The 26060-nt window shown below is 43.0% G+C and overlaps 1 protein-coding gene across 2 annotated transcripts in view; it reads right to left on the bottom strand.

The window, feature by feature from the left end:
* Positions 1 to 25722, bottom strand: part of NRG1 (neuregulin 1) — a 1106314-nt gene extending 1080592 nt beyond the window's left edge. For both annotated transcript variants that reach the window (XM_042934482.1, XM_042934493.1), the window contains exon 1: positions 24990 to 25722. In XM_042934482.1, coding sequence (XP_042790416.1) covers positions 24990 to 25722 — 733 coding nt within the window. The remainder of the gene's footprint in view (positions 1 to 24989) is intronic.
* Positions 25723 to 26060: the final 338 nt, after the last annotated feature.

Here is a 26060-nt window from a genome sequence, read left to right as displayed (position 1 = left end):
AGTGCCTCCCACCTGCCCACCTCTTTCACTCAATTCAGCTTCTCAAAACCAAAAGGCTTCCTCCTTTTTTTTTTTTTTTTTTTTTAAGCATCGCAGAAATCTGCCCCATAGCTTGCTACGACTGAGCCGGGTTGGTCCTGAAGTTTGCAATTAATGCAGTAATTAAAGCCCTTGGAAAGGGCTCTTGGTTCAATCAATGGTGTTTTATTTTCTAGGAGAAGAGGCTCTCTTTCTATAAAAACACAGGAGGAGGCACATTTAAAAACTATATTTCAATTGCAAACAACGTGGCTGTGTTCCCAAATGGCAAAAAGACGATGATAAGAAAATCACTGGGGGGGGGGGGGGGGGGGGCAGGCCTGAGGTGGCACCAGAGGTGTCTTGGAAATTCCTTTCAGCGCTATTTGTGCTCTGCTGCTGTTCCTGCAGCAAAGGAAACTCATTAGAAAATGGAGCAAATTAGCAAAATTAAACAGATGGGAGCCCTGGGTCATATCACACCACTTCATTAATGCATCCAGGATGAACACGACAGAACTAAACAAAACCACACGAATTTAAAAGTTGAAAAAAGAAAAAGGAAGGTCTAGGTTTTTCTAGACTGACTGATAAAAGAAAGGTTTAATCAAAACGGACGATTTTAATAATTGATTTTCAGATGCAGGTCAAGACTAAAAGTAATCAAGTTTAAAACGTTTCCAGTTAAATAAACCTTTTTGCCATGTCTACAAAAATCCTTCCTTTCAAGGTTCTTCTCTGTGACAGATATCAAAAACACAGTTTGGATGAATCCCCCCCCCCACCCCCCTCCGCTGTCTGGACCTCCTTCAAGGGCTCCTTCTTTGTCAAAGATACAGTCTCTGCTCCTGCCCACTACAACCAAACCTGTCGCCTATTTTCTAAGTGACTCGGCACCCCACCAAAATGATCACACTTCCATCCTGGGAGCACAATGTCCGCCTTCTTTCCCCCAGGCCCCATCTTTGGACAGAGTATCATGAGGACAAACTAGTGCTGGAAGAAGCCCTGAGCTTAAAATACAGCTCTGACTCTAATTATTAGCGGATGAGGAGTTTGGGGTCACATATTCCTATTTTCTGAGCCTGTGTTTCCTTATACAAAATGAGAGTAATACCGCTTTCTTCCAGAATTGTTCTAAGGATCTTTGTAGATTTATAAATACCCAACCCAGTGCCAACCACTCATGACTGTTGCTCCCAAGGATTCTTTGCTTGACCAAACTTTAGTCAGGCTCTTGAACCTTCTCCTAGGTCCATCTGTATAGTTCTCTGAAAAATCTAGGTTTTATAAGAACTCTGCTATGTCCGTTTAACTAGAGCCCCCCCGCCCCGACCCCACCTCGTAGCCTAGATATCTGATCAGTTTTTCATCCTCCACCATCCCCAAAGTGATATCTGATCATCCTGGCCAGTCTTCAGCAAGAACCCAGTTAAGTCAATTTGGCCAGAATCTCCCTCAGCTCGATATTTTTTCTTAGTAATTTTTTTTTAATGTTTATTTTATTTTTGAGAGAGAGAACGACTGGGTAAGGGGTAGAAAGAGGGGACAGAGGATCCCAAGCAGGCTCCAGGCTCTGAGCTGTCAGCACAGATCCTGACACGGGGCTTAAACTCTCAAACATGAGATCATGACTTGAGCTGAAGTCGGATGCTTAACTGACTGAGCCACCCAGCGGCCCCTCTTAGTAATTTTCTAACCACTGCCCCCAACCCTGCTTCTTGGCTCTAACTCCCCACCTGCCCATGCTGTATTGAGAATTAAGTCCAGCTCTACCCTGAGGTCTCTTTTCCTATTGAACTGTCGTGAATAAAATCTGTTTTTACCACTTTAACTACCGTCCAGCTCTGTTTTTAATGCTGTCCACCGCTGAAGGTCAACTTCCAACTGCCCCCCTCTCAAAAAAGCCTATTCTGTCCCTTTCAAGTGGAAATGAGCTCTACTTCCTCTGAATATCTATATCATTTATCCATGACTTGCTCCTTTGACATTTTGCCAAAAGTAATCTTGTGGTGTAGTTATTTCCCAAGGCCCAGATACCTTCACAATGAGACCCTAAGCTCACTAGTCACTGGCCATGCTTTCTGTATCTCTTTATCCACCACAGTTACAAGCACGGGATCTGTGACCTTAATTAATTCATAGTCTATGGACTTTTGCCAGTTCATTGTGGCTTGTTCTTTCTTTCCTTTCCAAAAGAACTTAGCAAGTGCCACACCTGATTGTGCAGATCAACCACCATCCCCCTCTCGGGTCTCCCCGCCTGGCACAAAATATACAGTAAAACACTTAATTTTTTTCTCATTTTAATGTTTAATTAAAATATTCCATTAAGTTATCTTAGAGGTTAAAAAGGAAAAATTACAAAACCCAATAATGAAGACTATTACAAGAAGAAATCTGAATGACCTGGTAGAACAGTCTTTCCACCTGGCTCTGAACAACTTCACAGCCAAGTTCTTAGCACCTTTTCACTCTCAATTATATCTTCTCTCTCACGATGTCAACCTTCCCCCACTCTGTGGGTGGGTACCCACTGCTTCCCTACAGCCCGTTAAACCCTTCACCACTCATTTAAATCATCTCTTCAGTCTTCAAAGAAGACTAAAAATTTTGGATGGAAAAGTATAATTATTAATTGATTACATCTTTCTTTTAGGGGAATTCCCAGTGATGTGAAGTCCTGACTGGCAGGGACTTATGAGTGAGCTTCTCTCTGTTGGGGAAGGATGGAAGGGTCTAGCAGGAAAGAGGGTAAGGAGGGAGAAGGTAGGTGCTAGACAGTGAAACATGACAAATGTCTACCACATTGCAAAAGAGCAAAGCCTTTCTCCCTATCTTCTCTCTCAGCTGATCAGAAAATCTTAGTAATTATTTTACAGGGAAAAACTATATTCTAATAAGACTGAGTTGTGAATGAAATGAACAAAGTCAAGTACATCTACCTATTCTCTCTGCTTTCTCTAATTTTTTCCCACATCAACCTGCAGCATCCTCCTCCTCTCATTTCCAGCTCTAAAAATAGAAAGGATGAAAAATGGGACAAGAAAACCACCCACCAGAGGAAGCAGACCAGGACTTTTGAGTAAGTAAGAGACTTTCCAAGTGTGGTACAACCTACATTCCTGCCCAGTAACAGGACACAGTCCTGCCCTCTGCCCCATGGAAACCCTGCTCCTAACAACTACACAAGCCATTCCAGAAGGCTTTACATTGGGGGGAGGGGGGGGCAAAAAAAGAACTCAGTCAGGCTTTATGTAAGACATTCTAGTAGGTGTTGTCAGAGACCCACAGGAATGGGACCTTCAATCACCCACCCAAAACCTAACTAGGAAAATAAGTACATATATACCATCATCCACAGCTAACTGTATAATGGATACCAAACATATAGTAAAGGTAATAATTACTGGACCCTCCTTGGACTGTGCTGTTGGCTTGTTGGTGGGGGCAAGGGTATTGATTCTCTGTCTCCCTTCCTCTCTGGAGTTCCCTAAGGGAAACAAACAATAATCAGTTGGACAAGTTCCAAACACCTATTTCCAAATCCCAAGTTCCTTTGGTAAAAAGTTCCTGGGTACAAAACGTAACCCCAAAGGCCCACTGAAGTTTCCTACTTTCTTCAATTCAATCTATGCTGGGTCTGTGGAAAAGACCAACAGTCCCCTCCAGCAAAAGAGCCTCATAGACCCTGAGCACTTCCCAGTGTCCCATCCACACGGTGAGCAAGTAAGGGGAGAGGACCTGCCATGCACAGCAGGCAAGGAGGATGTCAAGCCATCCCTGGGAACACAAGCTCTTCCACATCTGGCCACAGCAGGGAAAGATGACCCAAAATGGCACATGGCCCAGTGAAAGGCAGATTGGATCAATCACATGACCAACTCCTAACATGGGAGGAGCCTGCAAGGAAAATGGTGAAAAGAGAAACCGAAAGAATTCCCTCACTTTCTCTTCCCACATCCCAATAGCTAACTCTTGATAGCTTTTATTTCCCAGACCTGGGTTTCTAACATTCATAAATCTATTCCATCCCATTAATGATAAAGTCTAACCGTGGAGGGCTTTCACAGTTACTTATGCACTTAGACATACACTAAACAGGCACACACAAGAGCTCCACTAACACCTGTTACAAAGTTGGTAGCTGGGCAAGGTCCTAAAAGATGGAGAATTTACCTATCTACCATTGCATCTATATTACATAACCAGGCCCTGGCACATTAAAGCAATCAGCACTTTGCAGACCAAATGTGAAGGTCTCCTATAGGTTGAAATGTATACATCAACCTATATACATTTATTTTTAAATTATGGACTAAAGTACTCAGATGCCAATTAGAGTCCTTGACATTGTGAAACTCTGGAAACGTCCCCAGTGCCCACAAATTCCCTGCCCCTGTCCACCAACTGCACAACTTAATTTTATGGCTTCATTGATCCTGGAAGTGCCAGCTTATGCCCTGTACTGGAAAGCCACTTGCTCTAGGAATGTATTCTCTTGTCGTTCCCTCTTCTCCCTAAGGCCCATTGTGTGCTCAGGAAAAGACAAAGACAAGGAACTCAGGTTAAATCCCAAGATGACCCCTTTTCCTTTTAATTTCAGCAACCACTTCAGGAAAGATGGCCTTTCAGAGAGGCTGAGCTGACAGATTGTAAAATACAAACATGTATCATAATGGCAAGGTTCTTGTTAAGCATGTATTCCTAGCACAGCATTTGGCCCATACTAAGTGCTCAAGCATAGTTATTCAATAAATGACTATGAATATGGAGAGCATAAGCAGTGCTATGCTGAAGATCTTTTCATTGACTTTTAACATTTGGTTGAGAATTTAAAACTGGACATCCATAGGACACTGCTTAGAAAAGGTCAGAACATATTTAATTAATAACTTTGTATAGAGTCATATGCTGTAAAACCAGCAATGAAAATCAATGATACAGTGATCACGCTGGTTGTTTGACTGGAGAAGCATTTGTTTCATCCCTACCTATCCAAAAAATGTTGCAGATGCATTTCAAATGAAGGACACAGGATCCAAAGAATCATCTGAGTTTGAAACAGAAAGACCCCTATTTCCCTAAAATATTGCCAACTATGCAGACCTAAGTTTGCCCACACTGCACGAACTACCTTAAGCAGAACCCCTAGAAATAGAAGTTTGAAAATTTAAAAATTCTTGCAGTGTTTCTGGCACTTCTCCTCGAAGATCTTGGTGAGGACTAATTTACTTAGGACCAAGACCAGATCCTGGTACTCAGAGGAACTTTAATTACCTTCATTAAGATAGATAAAAGTGAGACCACTGGTAGTGGCCAAGAAATTCCTTTGATCTGCTAAGAATTGCCTGAGAGCTAAAAAGAATATGGTATTGTAAAAGGATTTCTCAAATCAACAGCTCTGAGAATTTACTCTTTTTTTTTGAGACAGAGTTTATTCCTTTTAAACACAACTATGAAAATATCCTGTCCACCAAATAAAGGAACACACAAATTAAGAAAAGGACCAAATTACATAAACTGTTTGGGGAAATACTAAATCATCATAATAATAGCATTACAACCAGAACAAGATCTGTAATTATTTCCCAGCTTATAATCCAGAAGCAATAACATGTCAGATAAATTTATAACATACTTAGGTACCGCAATAGGTTTAATGGGTGGTTGCTATTAAATGTTAGTAATCAAAAAATGTAAAACAATTATAAATGAGACCAGAGACATGAATTTAAAAGAATGAATGATGGCTAAGATTATAGAAAATGACTATATTAGTACAGACTCCCAAGAGTATATGAAAAAAACCTACTTCGAGATTTAAAAAAAAATAAAAAGGCATGTTTTATGATAATAGACTTTAATCCAGGGTGTTATTCTAGTTTTCTCCTACTAAAACAGAAATTACGTTTCTTCCAAGGAAAAGTGTTATTTTTTTTTTTTTGATGAAAATGTGTAAGAACACAGAAATAACCTCTCCCCCATTTGATGAGGTACTTTCGCAAGAGAGTTTAATTGTATCTAATGGCAGGTGGGCCTGAGTTTGTTAGTATATAATCTATGCAAAGAAAGAGCAAATGTCTAGTATTAAGATGCTTCCTGCTCTAATTATTTTTCTAACTAAAACAAATACATGCAACACACTTCTGCAAATGGTTTATCACACACTCTGCAAACACACACTCCTGTTTACCAAAAAGTTTCATCTTAAATTAATATCCTCCCTACATTTTTTTGTGAATTTTGTTGCGGGGGGGTGTTTTCTCCTTCGTAGGAGAAGTACACAGGTCTGAACACTTGTGACATGTGTCTGCACTCTGGTTAAGCATACACATCTCCTTTCCTCCAACTTCTCCATATCCCACAGAACAACTATAGCATAGTCAGAGCAGTCAATGATCAATAAGTACTTGCTGAATAAGAGAGAGCAAGGAGTACATAGCATTACTTTTATTATTTACATTATAATGGTTGTTACATATGTTGCCTTTCATTTTTTCTAAGAACTAAGGTAGAGAAAGCCTGCATTTAGTATACAAGGAAACTTTCTAACAAGTCTGAGTTAGTTCTGAATCTCAGCCTCACTGTTTATTAGGTGTGTGTCCTGGGCAAATATAACTGCTCTGAGACTATTTCATCTGTAAAATGGGTATAATGATGCCAACCTCTTGGTTAGTTATCAGGATTTAGGGAGGTAATATATACGAAGGGCTTAACACAGAATGAGCAGACTAAATAAGCTCAAATCATTAGGGAGATGATAGAAAGAGCCATTATGTCCTTTTTATGTAACTACAAAAAGGTTAGTTTTCATCTTGCTCAATTCCCCTAAGATATTCTAAATGCAAATTTTCTGCTCTCAGCCTGGTTCCACAGAGCACACAGCAAGATGAGAAATCTTCCCAAAGTCCTGAGACCAAACCACAGGAGCAGCCACTCTGCACTCTGGATAGGCAAGTGGGGTCTGGCAGACTGGTTTTTTCCTCTGTATGTGCGAGAAGGTTCCCTCGGGGTCATTCTGGGAATGGGGCCATCTCAATTCTCCTCCCCAAGGGCACCTGCCCCAATCTGCTGCTGCTTAGACTCAGGGCTTAGCATGCGGTGCAGAGAGGAGGGCTCTTCTCTCCTCCCCAGGAGAGCTGCAGACCACACACTCTCACCTCCTTGCTGCTCTGTCATCTGCTCACATGCTGCCCAGCTGCTCTTCTCCAAGTTCCCTTACTTGGTGTCTCATTATTGCTCTTTCTTGGAGCCATGCCCCAGAGTCCATTTGGAAAGGGCATATTTTCATTTAACTTTTTAAAGAAAGGTGTTTCTTTCTCTCTCTCTCTCTCTCTCTCTCTCTCTCTCCTCTTCCTCCTTCTCCTCCCTCCCTGTCTCCACTTTCCGTCTTTCCCCTGCCTCTGCTGCTGCCACCACATACAGCATTTTGCAGAAAGAACCCTTGCTGCAGAGCCAGCACAACTGAGCCTGAACAAATACTCCTCTCTGACCAAGCAACTTCCCCAGATGCAATCCATACCCGAGAGGGGCTGCCTGTTGAAGCAAGGCTGCCCAAAGTGTAGAAAGCATCAGGAACACCTGGACAGCAAGCAGCCGGTAGGGCGAGGCCCCGGGGCTCTGCAATCCTGAAGAGCACCTGGCTGCCACAACGCTCCTAATGTGCACAACCGCACACTTGGGGCAGTACTCTGTTAAAGGACCTCTGACACCCAGGTTAGGGGAATGTCCATTCATAAGGGAAGGAACAGCACAGCCCTCAAGGGGGTGATGCTCATCTTTACGTCTGCCTCTGCTGCTACCTCCCTCCACGTCCCCAGCTACACTGCATCCTTGCTGCCCTGAGCTGGGCTCCATGAGAACTAACCACCTCTTAGCTCTCCCAATTAACATCAGTAAGGCACTGACTATAACCTAGGTGCTGCACATACATTATCCCAGCCCACACTCACTCATCTCTAAGACAGACACGTTATTCTCATTTTACATCAAGTTTGGAAACTTCAAGAAACGTCCCCAAGGTCACAAGTGACACAGGGAAATCTAGAAGCCAAGGCCACATCCTTAAGCAGTATGCTACGTACACTTCAGGCTCCAGCTCTTACCCTACTGGACCTCACCACGTCCCACTCCCCTCCTGGAGAAATATTAACATTCATGTGTGTTGTTTCCTCAATCCAACAATGAACTTATTAGCATAGACCTTTTAGAGGCACAATGTCCTCTCTGGACACACAGCTGGGCTTGTTCATTGCAGGATATTGAAGACACACTTTTGTACAAGTAGGTCTGACTTCAATACTGTCAAAACACATCCAGTCCCCCTACCCAATCACTCACAAGTAAACTCTTTAAAGATCAACAAGAAAGTTGACTGCTGGCAACGGGTGCCCACTGTGACAGAGAGGACAAGACAGCCTCACTCAAGGGACAGTGCAACTAGCATTCTATCAGGCTGTACTGTTCTGAACCTTGTCATGCTTCTAACAGAGGAAACCAAATGACCTGAATGCAAATAAATGCCTCTCAGCAGCTGTGTGACCTTTAAAGTTCTGTAAACCTTTTTGAATCCTGGGTTAAAATGGGAATAAAATGATATACGTTGGTGTTAAGGAGCTAAAATAGGTAAAAATGTTTGGCACATAATAGAAACTCAATAAGCTCTAAAATTTTTTTTTAATTAATCTTTATTTTTGAGAGAGAGACAGAGTGTGAGCAGGGGAGGGGTAAGGGCAGAAACAGAGGGAGAGACAGAATCTGAAACAGGCTCCAGGCTCTGAGCTGTCAGCATAGAGCCCGACATGGGGCTCGAACCCACGAACTGCGAGATCATGACCTGAACTGAAGTCGGACACCTAACCGACCGAGCCACCCAGGCACCCCTAAAACTTTTAGGGAGTCTAAGGGCTCCCAAACCTAAGTGCACACCAAAATCACCTGGAGAGGTTTTCAAAAATGCAGAGTCTCAGGACACACTCTCTGGACCAAATGAATTATTCTCTCCAGGAGCCTAGCCCAGAAATCTCTATATTCTAGTCTGCAAACCATTCCTGCAAACCACTGGCCTGTGCAATATCAGAGCATCTGGTCCAAAAATCCATCCATGGTTCTCCAAGATGAACTAGACTGACAAGCTGCTAAGGTCAGAGGTTTCACAGCTTTTCTTCCTATTTTTTGGAGATTTCCTTTTCAAACTTTTCCCCGATTTCCTTTGATTTATAATGTGTGGTTTTCATAAATAGGAGTCCTAGCTTATTTACACTGTATCAGGGTTAGGAATACCCAAAGTATAAATCATCACACGAAAACACTATTATTGCACAGAAAGGAAACAAATGAAAACAGGAAATTCAAAACCATTCCTCCCATGATGGTTCACACTCCACATGCAAATATCACTATGAACACATCAATTCAGCAGCTTACTAGGCAATAAAAAGACTATGTAGACAGGCAGGAAAAATGCATTCAGTTACTGTCAGAATAATAACTTTGCATTTCTTGACTACTGTGCATTAAAACACTCTGTCATAGCTTCAGATAAAGGTAGCTCTCTGTCAACCTAATACACAGTCCAAGGACCTTTGGACTCAAATATTTTTTAAATTAGATTGATAGATGTCACTTCACAAGTATTGATGTGACGATGCATTAAAATTCCCAAAGGACCTGGGTTCTACTATAGAGTACTTCGTTCTCAAGTCTACATGTCAAGAAAATTCTGAACAATTTTCCACTGAAGTGGCTTCCATGGTACATAGGAAAGACTCTTATCTAAGGGCAAACACACTAATAAAAGGGTGGCCTTCAGCAACATTTTAGTAACACTGTATGTCACAATTTGATTTTTTTAAAAATCATCTTTGTACAAACTACCCATTTATCTCTCTCAAATAGTCATTTTTCCCAACTCCATGCCAAAAAAAAAAAAAAAAAAAGTCAGTTCTTAAAACAGGTTCCTGCTACCATGTTTAAACAAAAATATTAGTAAAACTCAGACTTCATAATCCAGAGGTTGGTCATAGTACTTCAGCCCACCCCTGTCTGGGCTCCCACCCTGGCAACTTGGCCAGAACTGCTTTACGAGACCTCTATGCTGCTACCAACAACACACACTTTTAAACGTGGTGTTTTGGCAGTGGTCAGCACTCCAGAGATGCTGCCTTGGGCTCTCCCTTACCCATTCTCCCAAGTGACTTTCTAGGGACTCGGACACAGCTCATAGATTCGAACACTTCCTCCATCCTGAATCCACTTTAGGTCTCCCTTTCACTCACTGTCCGGCTGCTCCCTTCCTGTCACCTCTCTTCTCTGCTTCATCTTTAAAGGTGGCTCATGCTTCCTTCTGCACTCTACCTCACCTTCTACCCACTTTTGTTAAGCAAGTGTACCTACCCTCATGGAGACAGAAATCCTGTCCTTGTCCAAAACCCCACATTCATAAACCCAACCTAGACTTGCCTTGTGAGCTCCATCCAGACAGGTGCTTCCCTGGCATTTCCACTGGGATATATCAAAAACACAAGGAATTGAACACTCTTTTGCCTGCAATATTCCCCCCACCTCATTCCCTATCACACATACAACTGTTCAGGCCAGAAACCCAGGAGCCATCATCCCCAGCCCTTCTACAAGCATTCCACCTTCCTAACCAGGACTAAAAGAGACCTCCAAGGCAGTCTCAAACCCATCTGCTTCTCTGCATCCTACTGACTCCATGCTACAGCAAGCCCACATCCTAATCTCACTCGCAGCCCCACCTCAGCTCCCCGCATGTACTGGAGGTCCCTTCCAGCCCCCTCTGTGCAACAGCCAGTTGTGATACTTTAAAAATGGAAATCTTGGGGCACCTGGGTGCCTCAGTCAGTTAAGCGTCCGACTTCAGCTCAGGACATGGTCTCACGGTTCATGAGTCTGAACCCCACGTCAGGCTCTGTACTGACAGCTCAGAGCCTGGAGCCTGCTTCCAATTCTGTCTCCCTCTCTCTCTGTCCCTCCCCACTCACACTCTGTGTCTCTCTCTCTCCCTGCTTTCAAGAATAAAAAAACATTAAAATTTTTTAATAATAAAAATGGAAATCTTGTAACTCCTGGACTTAAAAATCCTGCAGTGGTTTCCCATGCTTTCAGGACAAAGTCCAGAATCCCAAATCCTGAATGATTGTATTTTCTCCTTACTTCTCGGATATCATCCTTGCCTCTTTCACATGCAGTCCCTCAACCCTGCCTCAGGAGTGGACATGACCTTCCCCCACCCCCTGGCCTTCCCTACCTCACTCAGAAATGCCTCATTCTCAAGGAGTCCTTCCTGTACCTTTGTAACTAAAATGGAATTTTCTGTTATATGTTCACATAGTACCTTGTACTTTTCTCTCATAAAGCTTAGTGCAATTGTAAATATTTATCCTACAATTCTTTGTGTAACAGTTCTTTCTACTCTTAGCGAAAAAAGAGCCAGCTAGGTCTAATTTCATTGCCACGATCCCAGAAACAGCACAGAGACTAGCAAGTAATAGATGCCCAATAAATATTTACTGAATATGCAAATTCATCAAGTACACTCCCTGTTTTTCTTCTTCTATTAGTTACCTACATTGGCTTAGTGATCTCACGATTCTCATAATTTAAGCAACATCCTCAGGATGGCCTCTGCGACTTTTCTGACAGGTCAGGAGCACCTAAATCTAAGAGGAAAGAATAGGATTTGGGGGCTGTACAAATTGGTTGCAAAAGATATGGGTAATTTAATGATACATCTCTAATCCATTTTAATGAACACACATGCCCTCCAATTGACCTGCAGGCAAGAGATCCCTTTCAGCTCTTCTTTAGTGACCTGGAACTCAAGAACTTGGTACCAAGAGAAGACTGAAGAACACAACAAATGTATCATTATTCTTTATACTTTACACATAACTCTTAAACATCCTTTTTACCTTCTTAATATTTGATACAAATATTTTTCAAAAGAGCATAACAATAATATGTACGACGGAGATGCGCAAAGGACAATTTTTACACAGCTTCAAAAGCGTTCATTCATTGTCTCTATTCACCTGTTACAAATTGGCTCCTTTTCCTCCTGGGCTGCACAAAGAAAGCCCAAGCATACACCCAGTTAATCATAAAATCACCAACAATTCTTACGTTCAGGAAGTAGGTGGATGATATTGGCACCTTAATCATTTTCATGGACTTTTCAATAGTATGTTAAAGAGAAATATTACTGAGTGCATAATGACAGTTATTTAGGAAGTTACTGGAAATAGAACTACTGAAAAGTTAATAAAAGTGATTAAAAACAGTGGAAAGATTACTCTTCAATACATTTAATACACCGGGCAGGTTTAACCTAACAATTGTGCTTTTACAGGCAGCTTTATCAGCCATTTTAATTTATCCTACTAAGGAGAAATGTGCATCATGAAACCCAATTAAGTCAGCAGTGATAAAGCGTGAGAGTATTTCTCCACAGTCCCTATATCAAAATGATTTGTTAAACACGGAGGTCTAAAAGGCATCCTAACATGCTAGTGAAAGACACAGTCAATGTGGCCTCACCCTGTGCACTTTCAATGACAGTGAATGAAACCAGACATAGTGAGCATTAAACTTTGAAGATTTATTGCAAAACTAACCTATAAAATGCTAAGTTGAGCTCAAGGAAGAACATGTAGTTAATATGCTATTTATCTACAATACACATAGATAGCTCTTATGATCTGCTCATAGCAGCTATCCCACTGCAATGAGGCACAAGACAAATTTGTCCACTTTTCAGATAGCCAAGCTATTAAAAATAAAATGACCGTCACAAACTGGAACCCTGCCTGTTTCAATCAATTTGGTCTGAAGTGAGGTTCAGCTATGCCCCACGTATTAGCACAGGTTTTTAGAGGCGAGTAGAGACTAGAACATCTCCTGCTTTGACTACACACTGGGCAGAAATAAACTATTGCATTTGAGCCATTACATATTTGGGGTATCACTTGTTACAATAGCTTGCCCTTACAAATGCATCTACTATGAGGAGGGCAATGTTCTCCAGGGGCAAAATCCCTTAAATAAGACACAGTCCTCGTTACAAGTCAGTATTTCTATTAAAAACACCATTTATTGATTTTCCTTGCTAAAAAGCAATACACGTTAATTATAAAAAACTTTAGAAATCCAAACAAAATGAAGAAAATTCTAAACATCAATAATGCCGATGCCCACTTGTTCTACAGCCTTCTGTTATATAGCTTTCAGGCTTTTATTTCTCTTTAGATACACATAAGATTAACAGATAAGACGGATGAGGTAAATAGATGATGGATAAAAGTAATCATACACATATTATAGGATAATATACTTTTTTCGCTCGACAATATATTGGGAACAAATCTCTAAGTAATGATACTTTATTTAACCATTCTCCCACTAAAGGAAGGTAGCAAAGGTACAAAATGTAGACAGAGAGGCAGACCACTCTGGGAAAGGGAAATTATATATGCAAGTGCACAGAGCCCTCAAGCGACTCAGCAAATGGGGACCAGAGCCATCAGCGTAGCACAGGGTTCCAGGCAGAAGAAGGAACCAGATAAGAACGCCTGGACAAAAGGTAAAAGGCCTTCTATGCCATTCTAAGGAGTCTGGATTTTATCCTGATGGCAAGTGAAGAGCCTCATGCAATGGTGCAGTATGGTCTTTTCCGTGTCAGAAAGATCCCTCCAGCAACGCCAGAGAGAGTGAATTTAAGAAGCGGAGAATCCACGAGCCAAGTTAAGAGGTTGTTGCAGTAAGAATGAGAATCGCTACAGAAACAATGACGTTGGGGTAGAAGGGACAAATGAGATGTTAAGGAGGCGGAATCAATGGGATCTGGTCACCGGACGGCTATGGAGCAAAAGGAGGGGCCTCCTGTTTGAAGTAACTGAGAAGACACTGATGCTCTCATACGGCAAGGGGTTACATGAATTCAGAGGGGCACCTACTACTCTGACACAGAATGAGCTGTCAATCAAGAAAGCCACTGGCAGTGATAGTACCGATTATAACAGAAGTGGTAGCAGCTTCATTATTAGCATACAGATATACACACGGACTGGCAGGGGAGATGAGGAGACATCATTTAATGTGCTTCCTATAAAATGCCTATAGGACATTCAGGTGGATTATCTGGTAAAGAGTTGGATATATGAACCTGGAGCCCACCCGCCCCCCCCCCCAAAATTAGGGTTTGGCCTAGAGATATGGATTTGGAAACCACAATTTACAAGCAGTGTGGAATCTACTAAAGTAGATGAATTCACCAGGGGTTCAGGGAGGCCAAAGTGAAGGAAAAATGAAACTGGACGTAGCCTGCCGGAGTCCTGCCCTGCCCCGGACGGGCCCTGTGGCACGGCCAAGGCCTCTGCCTGCAGTAATTGAAGAAGTCAAAGTGAATTATTCCTTGTTTGACAACTTGTTTCAGCATTGCTCGCTCTACTCATAAAAGGACGAGGATATATTATTTTCTTGCCCAAACCACAAGAATCATAAGCTGAGAAAGAAAGCCTCTCACCCCCACCCCACATTGACGTGGGAATGCTGTCCCTACCATCACCAGGACGGCTGCCAGCCCGTGGTAAACAAGCCCTCACCGCTCTGTGCCGGCCTCATGCGTTCCCACAACACAGATAATTATTAAAACCTAAAACAGTGCCAGATGTGCATTTTTTAAATAAACAAAAACTCACAACGAAACACTTTGACTCTTCCCTTTTCATTTTATAGAAACAAATGGCTGAACTTTCTTCTCAAAGTTTACAGTTGCGGATTCATCTCTTAATCACCCTTTATAATTTCAAAGGCAGGGCTGAAGACACAATGGTATTTGCTTCTTGAAGAAAGGAAGCTCATGAACATAAATAACTTCTATGATTTCATGAGCATGACACATGACAACAACACGAAAAGGCAACGGAGATAGAAAGACTTAGGGGAGGAAGGAGATACTTTTTCGCGAAGACTCCCTCTCATTAAGCTCTCCTACGGCCCTTTCAGATTGTCTAAATGTTTCACAATCATTTTTCCAGGATTAGACTGCTTGGAACAATGCAAAACATGAGAGGAGAGGAAGAGAAAAGCTCCAGGGTCAGTAGCAGAAGTGGTATGTTGGTTCATTTCTTTTTTTAATAATTTTTTTAACAGGTTTTTTTTTTCACTTTTTGAGAGACAGAGACAGAGTACAAGCAAGGGAGGGGCAGACAGCGAGGAAGACACACAATTTGAAGCAGGCTCCGGGCTCTGAGCTGTCAGCACAGAGCCCGATGCAGGGCTTGAACCCACCAACTGTGAGATCATGACCTGAGCCGAAGTCAGACACTTAACCAACCAAGCCACCCAGGCCCCTGTTGGGTCATTTCTGAAAAAGGACTAGATGCACTTTGAATGAACCATGAAGAACATGGTTCTTCCCTCCCACTCTGCATGCTAGGGAACTGAGACCCAAGGAGGGAATGTTACTTACACATAAGCACACAGGTACTAAACTACAAAGCTGGAAGTGAAAAACAGTGCTCCTGACTCTGAGGCCAGGCACTTTTCAGTTGTGAATAAGCTGAGGACTTCCCTCCCCACCACCCCCATCCTCTAGTATCTACTCACAAAGATACTGTGGTCTAACTGGTGAGGCAAGACTACACACAGAAAAATTGTTAACTACATCCATTTTTTTGGAACAACAATAACATAAGGGAAATTTGTGATGGCACCATGCATAAAGCTTGCAGTAGAAAGGTGCTCTGTGTCCAAAGACTACAGTGTTTCTGACAGGATCATTACTGGGACTGTCATAGAGGCAGTAGGATATGACCTGTCGCTTAAAGGAGACAGAATATCCACAGGCAGAAATGAGGGAAGACACAGATCCAGGCAGAAGAAATGGCCTATGTAAAAACAGCAGTGGGAAAGTGTGTGGCCTGTTCATGGAACAATTAGACTGGATAAAAACATTTATACAGTAAAACTGAAAAAGATTAGGCTTGGTCTGGAGTAAGGAAGACAGGAAATACCAGCATCTAAAATTAACTATGGTGGATCCACTGAAAGTTTCTGAGCAAAGAGAGGTCCAATAAAAGGAGTACTTTAGAAATACTCACTGTCCAGAGAGCTTCGGTGGCTCAGTCAGTTAAGCATCTGACTTCAGCTCAGGTCATGATCTTGTGGTTCATGGGTTTGAGCCCCACATCGAGCTATATGCTGACAGCTCACAGCCTGGAACCTGTTTTGGATTCTGTGTCTCCCTCTCTCTCTACCCCTCCCCTGCTCATGCTCTCTCCCTCTTTCTCTCATAAATAAATGTTAGAAAAAATTTTAGAAATACTCATCCTCCAGTGCAGTGTTTAACAGAAGGCAATCTGGAGCAGTGGACAGAACAGAGGCAAGGAAATGGTGGCGGGCGGGGGGGGGGGGGGGGGGGAGAGTATGTAAATTTAATGAATGATTAAAATCAAAGATTCTGATACTCATCCAAAGATGATAAGCCACCTTTCTAGACCATGTTGATAGCATAAGAAGAAAAATACAATATTCTTATGGTGACCAAAGGCCAAGTCTACTTTTTTTTTTATTTTATTAATGTTTTTATTTATTTTTGAGAGAGGGAAAGAGAAAGACAGAGCAAGTGGGGAAGGGGCAGAGAGAGAGGGAGACACAGAATCCAAAGCAGGCTCCAGGCTCTGAGCTGTCAGCACAGAGCTGGACACAGGGCTTGAACTCACGAGCTGTGAGATCACAACCTGAGCTGAAGTCAGACGCTTAACTGAGCCACGCAGGAACCCTTGGCCAAGTCTACTGTTTAATTCTTGTATTGGTTTTTACTAAGCCATTATCTGCTGTAATTTAGTTATTGGGTGGCTGCAGATTCAGGAACCTAAATGCTGGGTAAATTAAGAGTTGAACAAATGAACACCTCTGTTTTCTGAGCACTTTCGTTTCTTATTAATGACAGTGTAATAATTAGAGGCACGAACACGGAACAGAAAACAATATAAAAACTGTTCCCCACCACTTCACACCCATTAGGTTGGCTGTTATCAAACCATAAAAAAATAAAACATGTTAGAACATGGAGAAATCAGAACCCTGTGTGGGAAAGGGAAATGGTGTAGCTACTGTGGAAAACGGTACAGTAGTTCCTCAAAAAAAAAAAAGAAAAAAAAAAAAAGAAACCTAGACTTACCATAATCCAGCAATTCCACTTCCGGCACACGCCCAGAAGAAAGGAAAACCAGGTCTTGAGCAGATATTTGTACATTCATAGAACCTTTATTCCCAATAGCCAAAAGGTAGAAGCAACTTGAATGTCCACTGACAAATGAATGGATAAACAAAATGTGGTCTATATGTGCAATGGAATATTCAGCCTGAAAAAGCAATGACACTCTGACCCATTAAAACACAGATGAACCTTACCGACGTTATGCCAAATAAAACAAGCCAGTCACAAAAATGCAAAAACTGTAGGATTCCACTCTTATGAGGCACCTAGAATAATCAAATTCACGGAGACAGAAATTGGAATGGTAGCTGGCAGGGGGTGGAGGAGAAGGGAATAGACAGTTATTATTTAATGGGTATGGAGTTTGGGTTGGGGAAGATAACATGACAAGAGATAGATGGTGGTAATGGTTGCCCAACAATGTCAATACCTAATGCAACTTAACTTAAAAACGGTTAAGGTGGTAAATTCTATGTTACTACAATTTGGCGGGGGGGGGGGGGGGGGGGGGGGGGGGGGGGGAGAGAAACGCTCACCAGAATTAGACTACAGTCCAAAATGCTAGCATTTTTCATAAAATTCCTGCTCCAGTGAAAGAAAAGTTGCTAGTGATCCTGAGAACAGGGGTGAGCAATCTCAGTGGACGGGAAAGAAGACAACAGAAGAAACTGCATCTCAGAGGTGTCCAGGCTGGCAAAGAAGAGCCTGCGAAATTTCAAAGCTGTGGCCCTTCTGTGCTGATGACATGACAAAGAGCACCCCCACTCAGCAGAACATCTCCACCCTGGCAGTCCCCAAAGAGCCTTGACTGCCAGGATCACCTCCCAAGGGCGAAGTCTAATGACAAATTCTACTGGAACCAAACACAGCCATCCTTCTCCTCCTCAGTAGATAGCTGCCATGAACTGTGCAGAGGTGCGGCCAGGATGCTCCCTGCAGCGGAGGAAAATGCTGCCACTGCATCTGCGGCTTCACTGATAACACATCATGGCCCATGGTGTCTCCAGGGCCAACAGAGACAGTGACGGAAAAGGATCTCATTATTCATCTAAGCCCAAGTGGATATGTGCCCTCCCACCTGCAGTCTGTCCAAGAGCTGATGAGATGTCAAAAACAAGGGGGGGGGGGGGGGGGGCAGTGAAAAGAAAGTCATCTCTTTTTTATTGCTTCTTAGGGATATAAGCAGCACCTTTCCATCTTCAGTTACAAGAATTGAACTTCTATTGCTCAGATAGTTAAACACCTGTTGGGGGAGATCAAGGAAGAACATACAATTTCTGAGTACTGAGATTTAGTACCCAAAATGAGCTGGAATGATGTGGGAGTGGGTTGGCGCAAAACACTAACTATTCAAAAATCTCTTCTGTGCTTATAAGTCTTTACAATGCAGGGCATTTTTACCCAGCTGGAGCTATAGGCTACACAGAATAAATATTATCAAGAAATAATTGAGAGGGAAAAGTTTACGAGATTAAACAGCCTTTTTCTGAAGCCCAAAAGTTGATGCAGAGGTGGGCCCTGGGTGGTGAGAGGAAGCAATGGTGTCCTGGTAGGATATACCTCTAATTGCTACTTCCTCTGAATATGAAGCTCACCAAATAAGAGACCTGAAGGAAAAGGAAAAAACAAAAAGCAAAAGCAAAACAAAAACGCTTCTCTCAAAATTTAACCTTGAACAATGATTGCTACTATCCAACAAGCTGGGGTGCTTCCGTCATGTATTCATTTAATTATTTAACAGGTATTTAATCTACACAGAACCGCGAAGCAGTATGTGTCTATCAAAGAGGGGAAAAAGATACAAACTCAACTGAGTGGCAGTTATGACCACATGGTTTTAGTCAGCCCCTCAATTCTTTAGCTTTCTTTGCCTCAATGGCAATTCCCAGGCTAGAGACAAACACTTGGGATGATAGTATTACTGCTGTGAGCTTTCCAAATTTAGCAAAGCATACAATGCCTCACGTCTCTTATCACGCCCCCTCCATGTCCTGAGCTCCCAGATGTGCCCACTACCAAGACTCGAGTGCCCTTGTCAAGAATGTCCCCTTGTGCTGGGCTCAGCTCAGCTCACATATTTTGGCAGAGCAAAGAGAAAAGAAACAATTCCCTCCTCCAGGTTGTCTTGGCCCAGCATTACCTCCTAAATCTGGCTACCAGCTCCGGAATCATGCACCACTCTGAGCTGTTTTCTTCCAGCACAGTGGGGCAGATATCCAAAGCCAGAGCCTTGGGCTTTGGGAGAAAAACTTCTGAAATTGAGATACAAGGCAGATTACCATCTGTGCCCTCATGAGATAGACAATGAGCCTATCAGACTCGGAAGGACCATCTACATTCACAGTATTGTGATCTAAGATCTCCATTTTCTGACATATTTGGACCTGGACAGCGGAAGTCTGAGGTGTCAAGAGAAGGCTAATCATTGTAATGATGAACAGCAGTCCTATACTTCAGCTTCTCACAGACTAGGATCCACTCATAAGCCTCATTGTTTACCTAAAGGCTTCCTTTGCAGTTTCCTCATACAGCAAAGAGATGAAGGGAATATACATATGGAGTCTGAGGTAAGACCTAGTAGGACGGTCTCCCATGTATCACCCAAGCTGTGGGTAAACTAAATTTCTATTTGGTTGTTTGGTTATTATGAAAAGCAAGATTAAAAATTTTACTAGGTCCTAATGGGGAGAACTCAGGTTAGGACATAGTTTGCAAGGAAACTGCTTTCGATAAGGAAAAATATCCTGGTTCTCTTAAAGACCAAAAAATAGTGTAAATTACCATCTATGTATCTCTCTGTAGGATTCCTTGATGGCAAATCTAAGGTGGGGGAATTTTTTTTCCCCTAAACATTGGATCTATGCCAAACAGAGATGAGTCAACCCATTTTAAGCCTTCAACTTCACCAAAATTTCTTTTATTTTATCTACTTTAACCTGTAAGGATCATTTGGGGACAGAGAGCCAGGAGGCAAGCCTTCAGAAAGAGGCTTGCTTCAAGCACACCATGGCACTAAACAATATGAAAACACAACCTCTCAACTAGCACTTACCTCAAATGAGTAAGAGACTGAAGTCTGTATTCTGTAAATTCTCAAATAACTCAACCTCAGATTTAAAAGTACGGCAGAATGTATCACTCATCAGTTGTTCCGTGGTACAAAGTGACTGATATTTGGGGGAGTGGCTAGGTCATATGATCGCTCATAATGTTACTTTAATTTTAACTTAAGTTTTATGATAACATAAGAGCACAGAGTAACATGTGCATGCACACGTTCAGAGCATTCCTATATGGATGGGAAGCTGTCCACAAAGGTCATGTCTGTTATTTAAGAATATGAACATTCAAAATGAGTCCTCACTTTCTCATGAAAACTTTGACTAAGGCATGTTACGCTATTGCTTTTGGCAACAAACTACATGAGTCATAGGAACCCTAATTTTTTACCTTCTGTTTTCATTATATACTTTTCATTCTTTACTTTCAATGAATGTAATGGTTAATGAATCCTACCACCATTTTTCATCATATACTTTTTGTTTTCATTATCATTCATTTATATAAGGCTAATCAAAATATTCACTAAGACCTATCTGTACAGATATGCTTTTCAAAACATTTAAGCATATCAAAGACAACCAAACCAAAAACCTAAGTATTACTAAGTACTAAGGGCAGATGAGAGTTGAAAGGTCTTTGGACATCTGGCTAATTCATAAATCGTCACTGAAATTTAAAAATACATATTAAAAGAGGTTATGTTTATAATTAAGAAAAAGATAACAAGAAGAAAACAGGCCCTGAAACAAAGAAGATTCCCGGAACAATGAATAGATTACATCTGACAAGGGCACTAACCTGCCCAATCACGTCTTTTGCTCTCATTTGCTAGAAATATACAGGCCAGTGGAAGGACGGTGCAGTGTGCAGCCCCCTCAGTGCTGTGTAAGCTTCCCAGTCTTACCTAATACATCAAGACCTATGGTACAACTTTCCCTAGACCCCAAGGACTTACAGATCTCCTACAATGAAGGGGAACTACCCCCTAGTGCTTGCAAAATATCCTACTTCAGATGTTTACATTCTCCTTTTAAGACATTTTTATTCCAAGGAACTGTTTTTCCAAATGACCAATCTTGGGCTCATTTTTTTTTATCATAAATATAAATATATATACAGTTTGTCTACTCAACAGAAAAGTGTTTTAGGTATAGATTTTTAACAGTAAGATTTATATAGCTGACAGAGAGCAGTCAAAAACACTCGGGAAATTAAATTTACATGTATATTTATGAAATACAAGCAGTCAAGCTGTATCTGTTACTACTGTTACTTACTTAATATAGCTTTTATTAAGAATTATCTTCTTCAGTGGTGGCTGGAGAATCCCTGCAGCGTTTATCATTTTCGTAACACCATAAGGTCAGCTCACTTTATTAAATAGTTATTGAGGATATTAGAAAAAGCAAATGCCATTTATCATAAATATTTGATAAACCTGCTTATGTTATCAATATCAATATCAACCTGCTTATGATATCTGAATATCTACATTGGATTATAAGATGATGATGCACAAATCTTGCATGCCCCAATAACATCCATAGATGTTATTCAACATCAGTATTTTGGACATCATTTTCTGCCTAGAATCACTGCAATGCTTTGAAAACTAAAATCGTAGTGCGTCACACGATGATTTGTTTGAATAACAGAAATTTAAATGAACAGCAAATTATTTTGCATTCCAATTAATATAAAACCTAATAATATTTCTTAGCTTATTCGGTGAGCAAGAGAAAAAGCAAAGAGTGGGCAGTGTTTAAGCAACTACAAGAAGTGTATGTAATTTATACAAACTTCAAATGCAAAGCAAACAAGCTATGAGATTCCGTGTTGTCTTCTAAAATACACTAAGCAGTTGTTTCAAAAGACCCCTCTTTCAAGAAAAGAACTTGTTATACAGACACTGCTCAGGAGTTTATCTCAGATGGGTAAAAAAAAAAAAAAAGAAAGAAAAAAGAAAAAAAAAATTCAGGGGAGACTTCTATCAGCTCAACCCTAAAGCTAATCTGTTGCATGTGTGGTTTCTACACTAGTAAGCAACTTGTAGGAAACAACACTGCAGCTGAGCACATGAGAGCTGGAAACTGTTCCCCGGGATATGATACCACAAAATGACTTTGCTATATTCCCTCTCCAGCCTGGCATCATGGCTCAGGCAGCAACACAACCGTCACGCCCCCAGGGCAGCTTCATGTGGTTAGATAAGAACCCCCTGCTCCATCACTCTCCCTGAAATCTTCTCACCAGAAGCACACAGAACCAGCTCAACCAGGACAAATCAGCCCCTCTTGTCTCTGTAGGTGTCTTTTTTTTTTTTTTTTTTTCCAGTTGGTATTCCTTTGCCTGGTAAGTTCTGAATGACACTGTTAACAGAAACCACCCAACGGGATGAACTCCCAAGTTTTCACACACTCACACACTTTTAAACCCAATATTCCAGTATGGATTTCCCCAGTTTACATTCTCTAAAATAAAATAGCTCATAGTATTCACTTTTATCTCACAATAGTACAATAACTACCACGTTGATAAAAACGCAAGAGAAACTTTTAGCATAATTCCCGTCAGGCTTTAGCTAAACCTGTTAGTTAAGGTTTCATGCAACAGCCACAACCTCGAAGTACCTGACACTAAAATCACCACACACAATAATTACACAAACCTGGAGCTGTAACTTCATGATTTCTTAATCTACTCAATTATACACAGGGAGATTTCCAGTTCATTTTAAAAACCTGCTTTGCTTCGCATGACACAATTTCCTATGTAATTCCTTTGACAAACAAAAGAGGAAAACTACCTTCCTGAAGGTCTTCCCCCTTAGAAGCACAAAAACAGAACAGTATTTCTCCAGACAATGTGAATATTCCATTTCTAAACATCCTCGGGATGCTTGAAAGAACTTTATCCCTGAAGTCTGACGTTTATTTCTAGTCAAAACACAAAACACCATTGCTAATCCAGTAACACACCCCCAATGCTAGGCATCACTGCCAACTACGATCCCTTTTATATCAATTTCCACCATGTATAGTAAATGATTCACAACTCGTGATTTGGGGTAAATGCAAAATCCTTTCTGAATTACATAGAATAAAGCACGTGAAAATTGGACAATGGTGTGGCTTAAAAGGTTTTGTTTCAGATTCTAGAGCAGAGTAACATATACTGCAGTACAATGGTGTTGAGCTTTTGTGTTCCGTAATAAGACAGCTCCCAGCAGAGCGTTTCCCATGTTTTACAGTGACATCTATCAGCCAGACCCGGGGAATCCCAACGTCACTCAGCTTTCTTCAGCACCACTGTCTGAGAACAGCTTCTGTCCACAGAGTGGTGCAATCTTAGCAGGTCTGGCGCACAAAGTGCATTGTTAAAATAGGGAAATGGTGGATGAGCAAGGCTCTTTCCTGTCATTAAAACCAAATTGTTAGGTATTAATTAACTGCAAGATATAAGCACCACAAATGCCAACCAGAAATTTAAGTAATTGGCTATCATCAGATACAAATTTAAGAGAACTGACTCAGTTTGCATCGCAGGCAGACTGAGCCTGGCATGGTGCTGACTTTTGTAAAAATTCAATTAACCCAACCATCTATTAGGCAGATACATAAAGACACAGGGAAAAAGCTACTGTGCATGTTAGAATCTGCGATGTGTAATCATGTTAATTTATGGTTTGAGAAGATACCCTGCTACGCTTTAGTGATTGTATGGTAATCAGAAAATTATACAGATATTTCCAACCTAGAAATTATTTTGTGAATGGCATAAATGCAATACTACCTCAGAAATGTAATCAGATTATCGGCTAATTTCTCAGACCTGATCATATGAAGGAGACCGGAAAACAATACTTTCCAATGGGAAAATGGGGGAAAAGGTCTGGGAAATCGATTGCTAAACTTGGCTTCCCAAATTCTTCTTCAGGGCCTACACGTGAAGCTCCTTAACTACGCTCATCTGTTCTGATTCACTGAGGTGCCAAAACACACTGCAAACCAAAATATTGTAAAAACGAAAATTCTTGAGAGGACGTCACCAAAAATACCCCCCCCACACACACACACACAACTTTATATTTCTCACAAACACCTATTCGCGAGGTACAGACTGCACCTATCTATTGGACATGGAGTTGGCCAAAAACTCTGCCCCATTTCTAGAGACATGTCGGCGCTGTGTCCTTTCCTTTCGAGGGCTCCCACAGACACAAACCCCTGACCACTCAAGACTCCAAATGAAGGAAAGGCGTGAAAATCCTGTCGGACTCACCCTTCCTCCTTCAAAGGAAAAGCCCCCACACGGCGGCCCATACCTCACCAGCACCTCCTAACCAAGTTCAACGACGCACTCGCAAGAAAGCAGCCGGCCCATTTCCACGCTACTCGGGAACGAAACCCCAAGGGATTAAAAAGTTTCAGGCGGCCCCCACCGAGGACCAAACTTGGACTCTCACCAATGGCAAAGCCTAGAATCCAGGTAACTGGAGAAGGCGCTGCCTGTGGAATCCAATCCGCGAAACCTTCTCTGAGAATCACTTAGGAGTCCGCAATCCCGAAACTCAACTCCCGGGCCCGCGTGTGCTGGGCAGCCGTCGGGCCCGCGACCTCCCCGCCCGGCCGGAGCGCGCCCCGAGGGGCGAGGAACTTACCGCACCGCTTGCACAGCACCCGGCTGACCTCCTTCTTGAGGTTCCGGCCCGTCTCGAGAGGGGGGAAAGAGGCTCGGAAGGCGGCCGGCGCGCGGCTGCTGCTGTTGGCATCGGGCTCCATGAAGAAGATGTACCTGCTGTCCTCCTTGAGCCTCCCGCAGGAGGGGAAAGCGGGGTGGCCCCAGGCCCCCAGGCGCACGGTGAGCAACGAGTCCTTCTTCAAGCCCCCGGCTTTCACCGCCCACACCTGGTGCACCTTCACCAGATAGGGCGCCTCCTCGTCTCCGGGCTCGCCCGCGCCGGGCGCCGGGGCGCCGGGCCAGGAGGGCACGGTCCCGTTGGCGGTGGGCAGCGGGTCCGGGGCGGGCGGCCCCAGCGCTCCCGGGCCGGCGGCTGGCGGCTCGCGCTCGCCTCCCCACGCCCCTGCCTCGCCCGCCGCCGCCTTCCTGTCGAGTGCCCCCTGCTGCCGCCGCGGCGGGTGCACCTTTCCCTCGATCACCACCGCGGCGCGCTGAGCCAGCTCCTGCACCGAGCCCACGCTGGGCGGGGACGAGTAGCACACCGAGGCCCCCGCGGGAGCCGCCTCGTCGCCGGCGGCCGCCCCCGGCCCCAGGGCCGCGGTCCACAGCAGCAGCAGCGGCAGCAGCGGCGGCGGCGAGCGGGCGGCAGAGCCGGGGCGCGGGGCCCGGGGGCCGGCACTCCCGGAGCGGCGCGGGGAGCGTCGCCATCTCATGGTGTGAGGTGCGTGCGGGCTCCTGGCTGTCGGTTCGGACTCTGCCTCGCTCTCTCGCGCTGCCTCCCTTTTCCTCTCCTCCTGCCCCCCCCCCCCACACCACTCCTCCTCCCCCCCTACCCTCCTCCTTTTATTTATTTATTGGGGGGGGGGGGTGTAGGAGAGTTGTTTATGGGAGGAGGAGGAAGAGGAGGAGGGAGGGAGAGGTGGGTGGAACCACAGAAAGGCGAAGAGGTATAAGGGCAAAAAAAAAAAAAAAAAAAAAGCAAAATAGAAAAGGAAAGATAAAAAAGCCGCTGCCACCGCCTCGGTTGCTGGGAGTGACAGGTCCTCCCGGC

Source organism: Panthera leo, chromosome B1, assembly GCF_018350215.1.
Source record: "Panthera leo isolate Ple1 chromosome B1, P.leo_Ple1_pat1.1, whole genome shotgun sequence".
Classification (NCBI taxonomy): domain Eukaryota; kingdom Metazoa; phylum Chordata; class Mammalia; order Carnivora; family Felidae; genus Panthera; species Panthera leo.
Note: the sequence above shows the minus strand (reverse complement) of the source record. Positions and strands in the feature narration are given on the sequence as shown.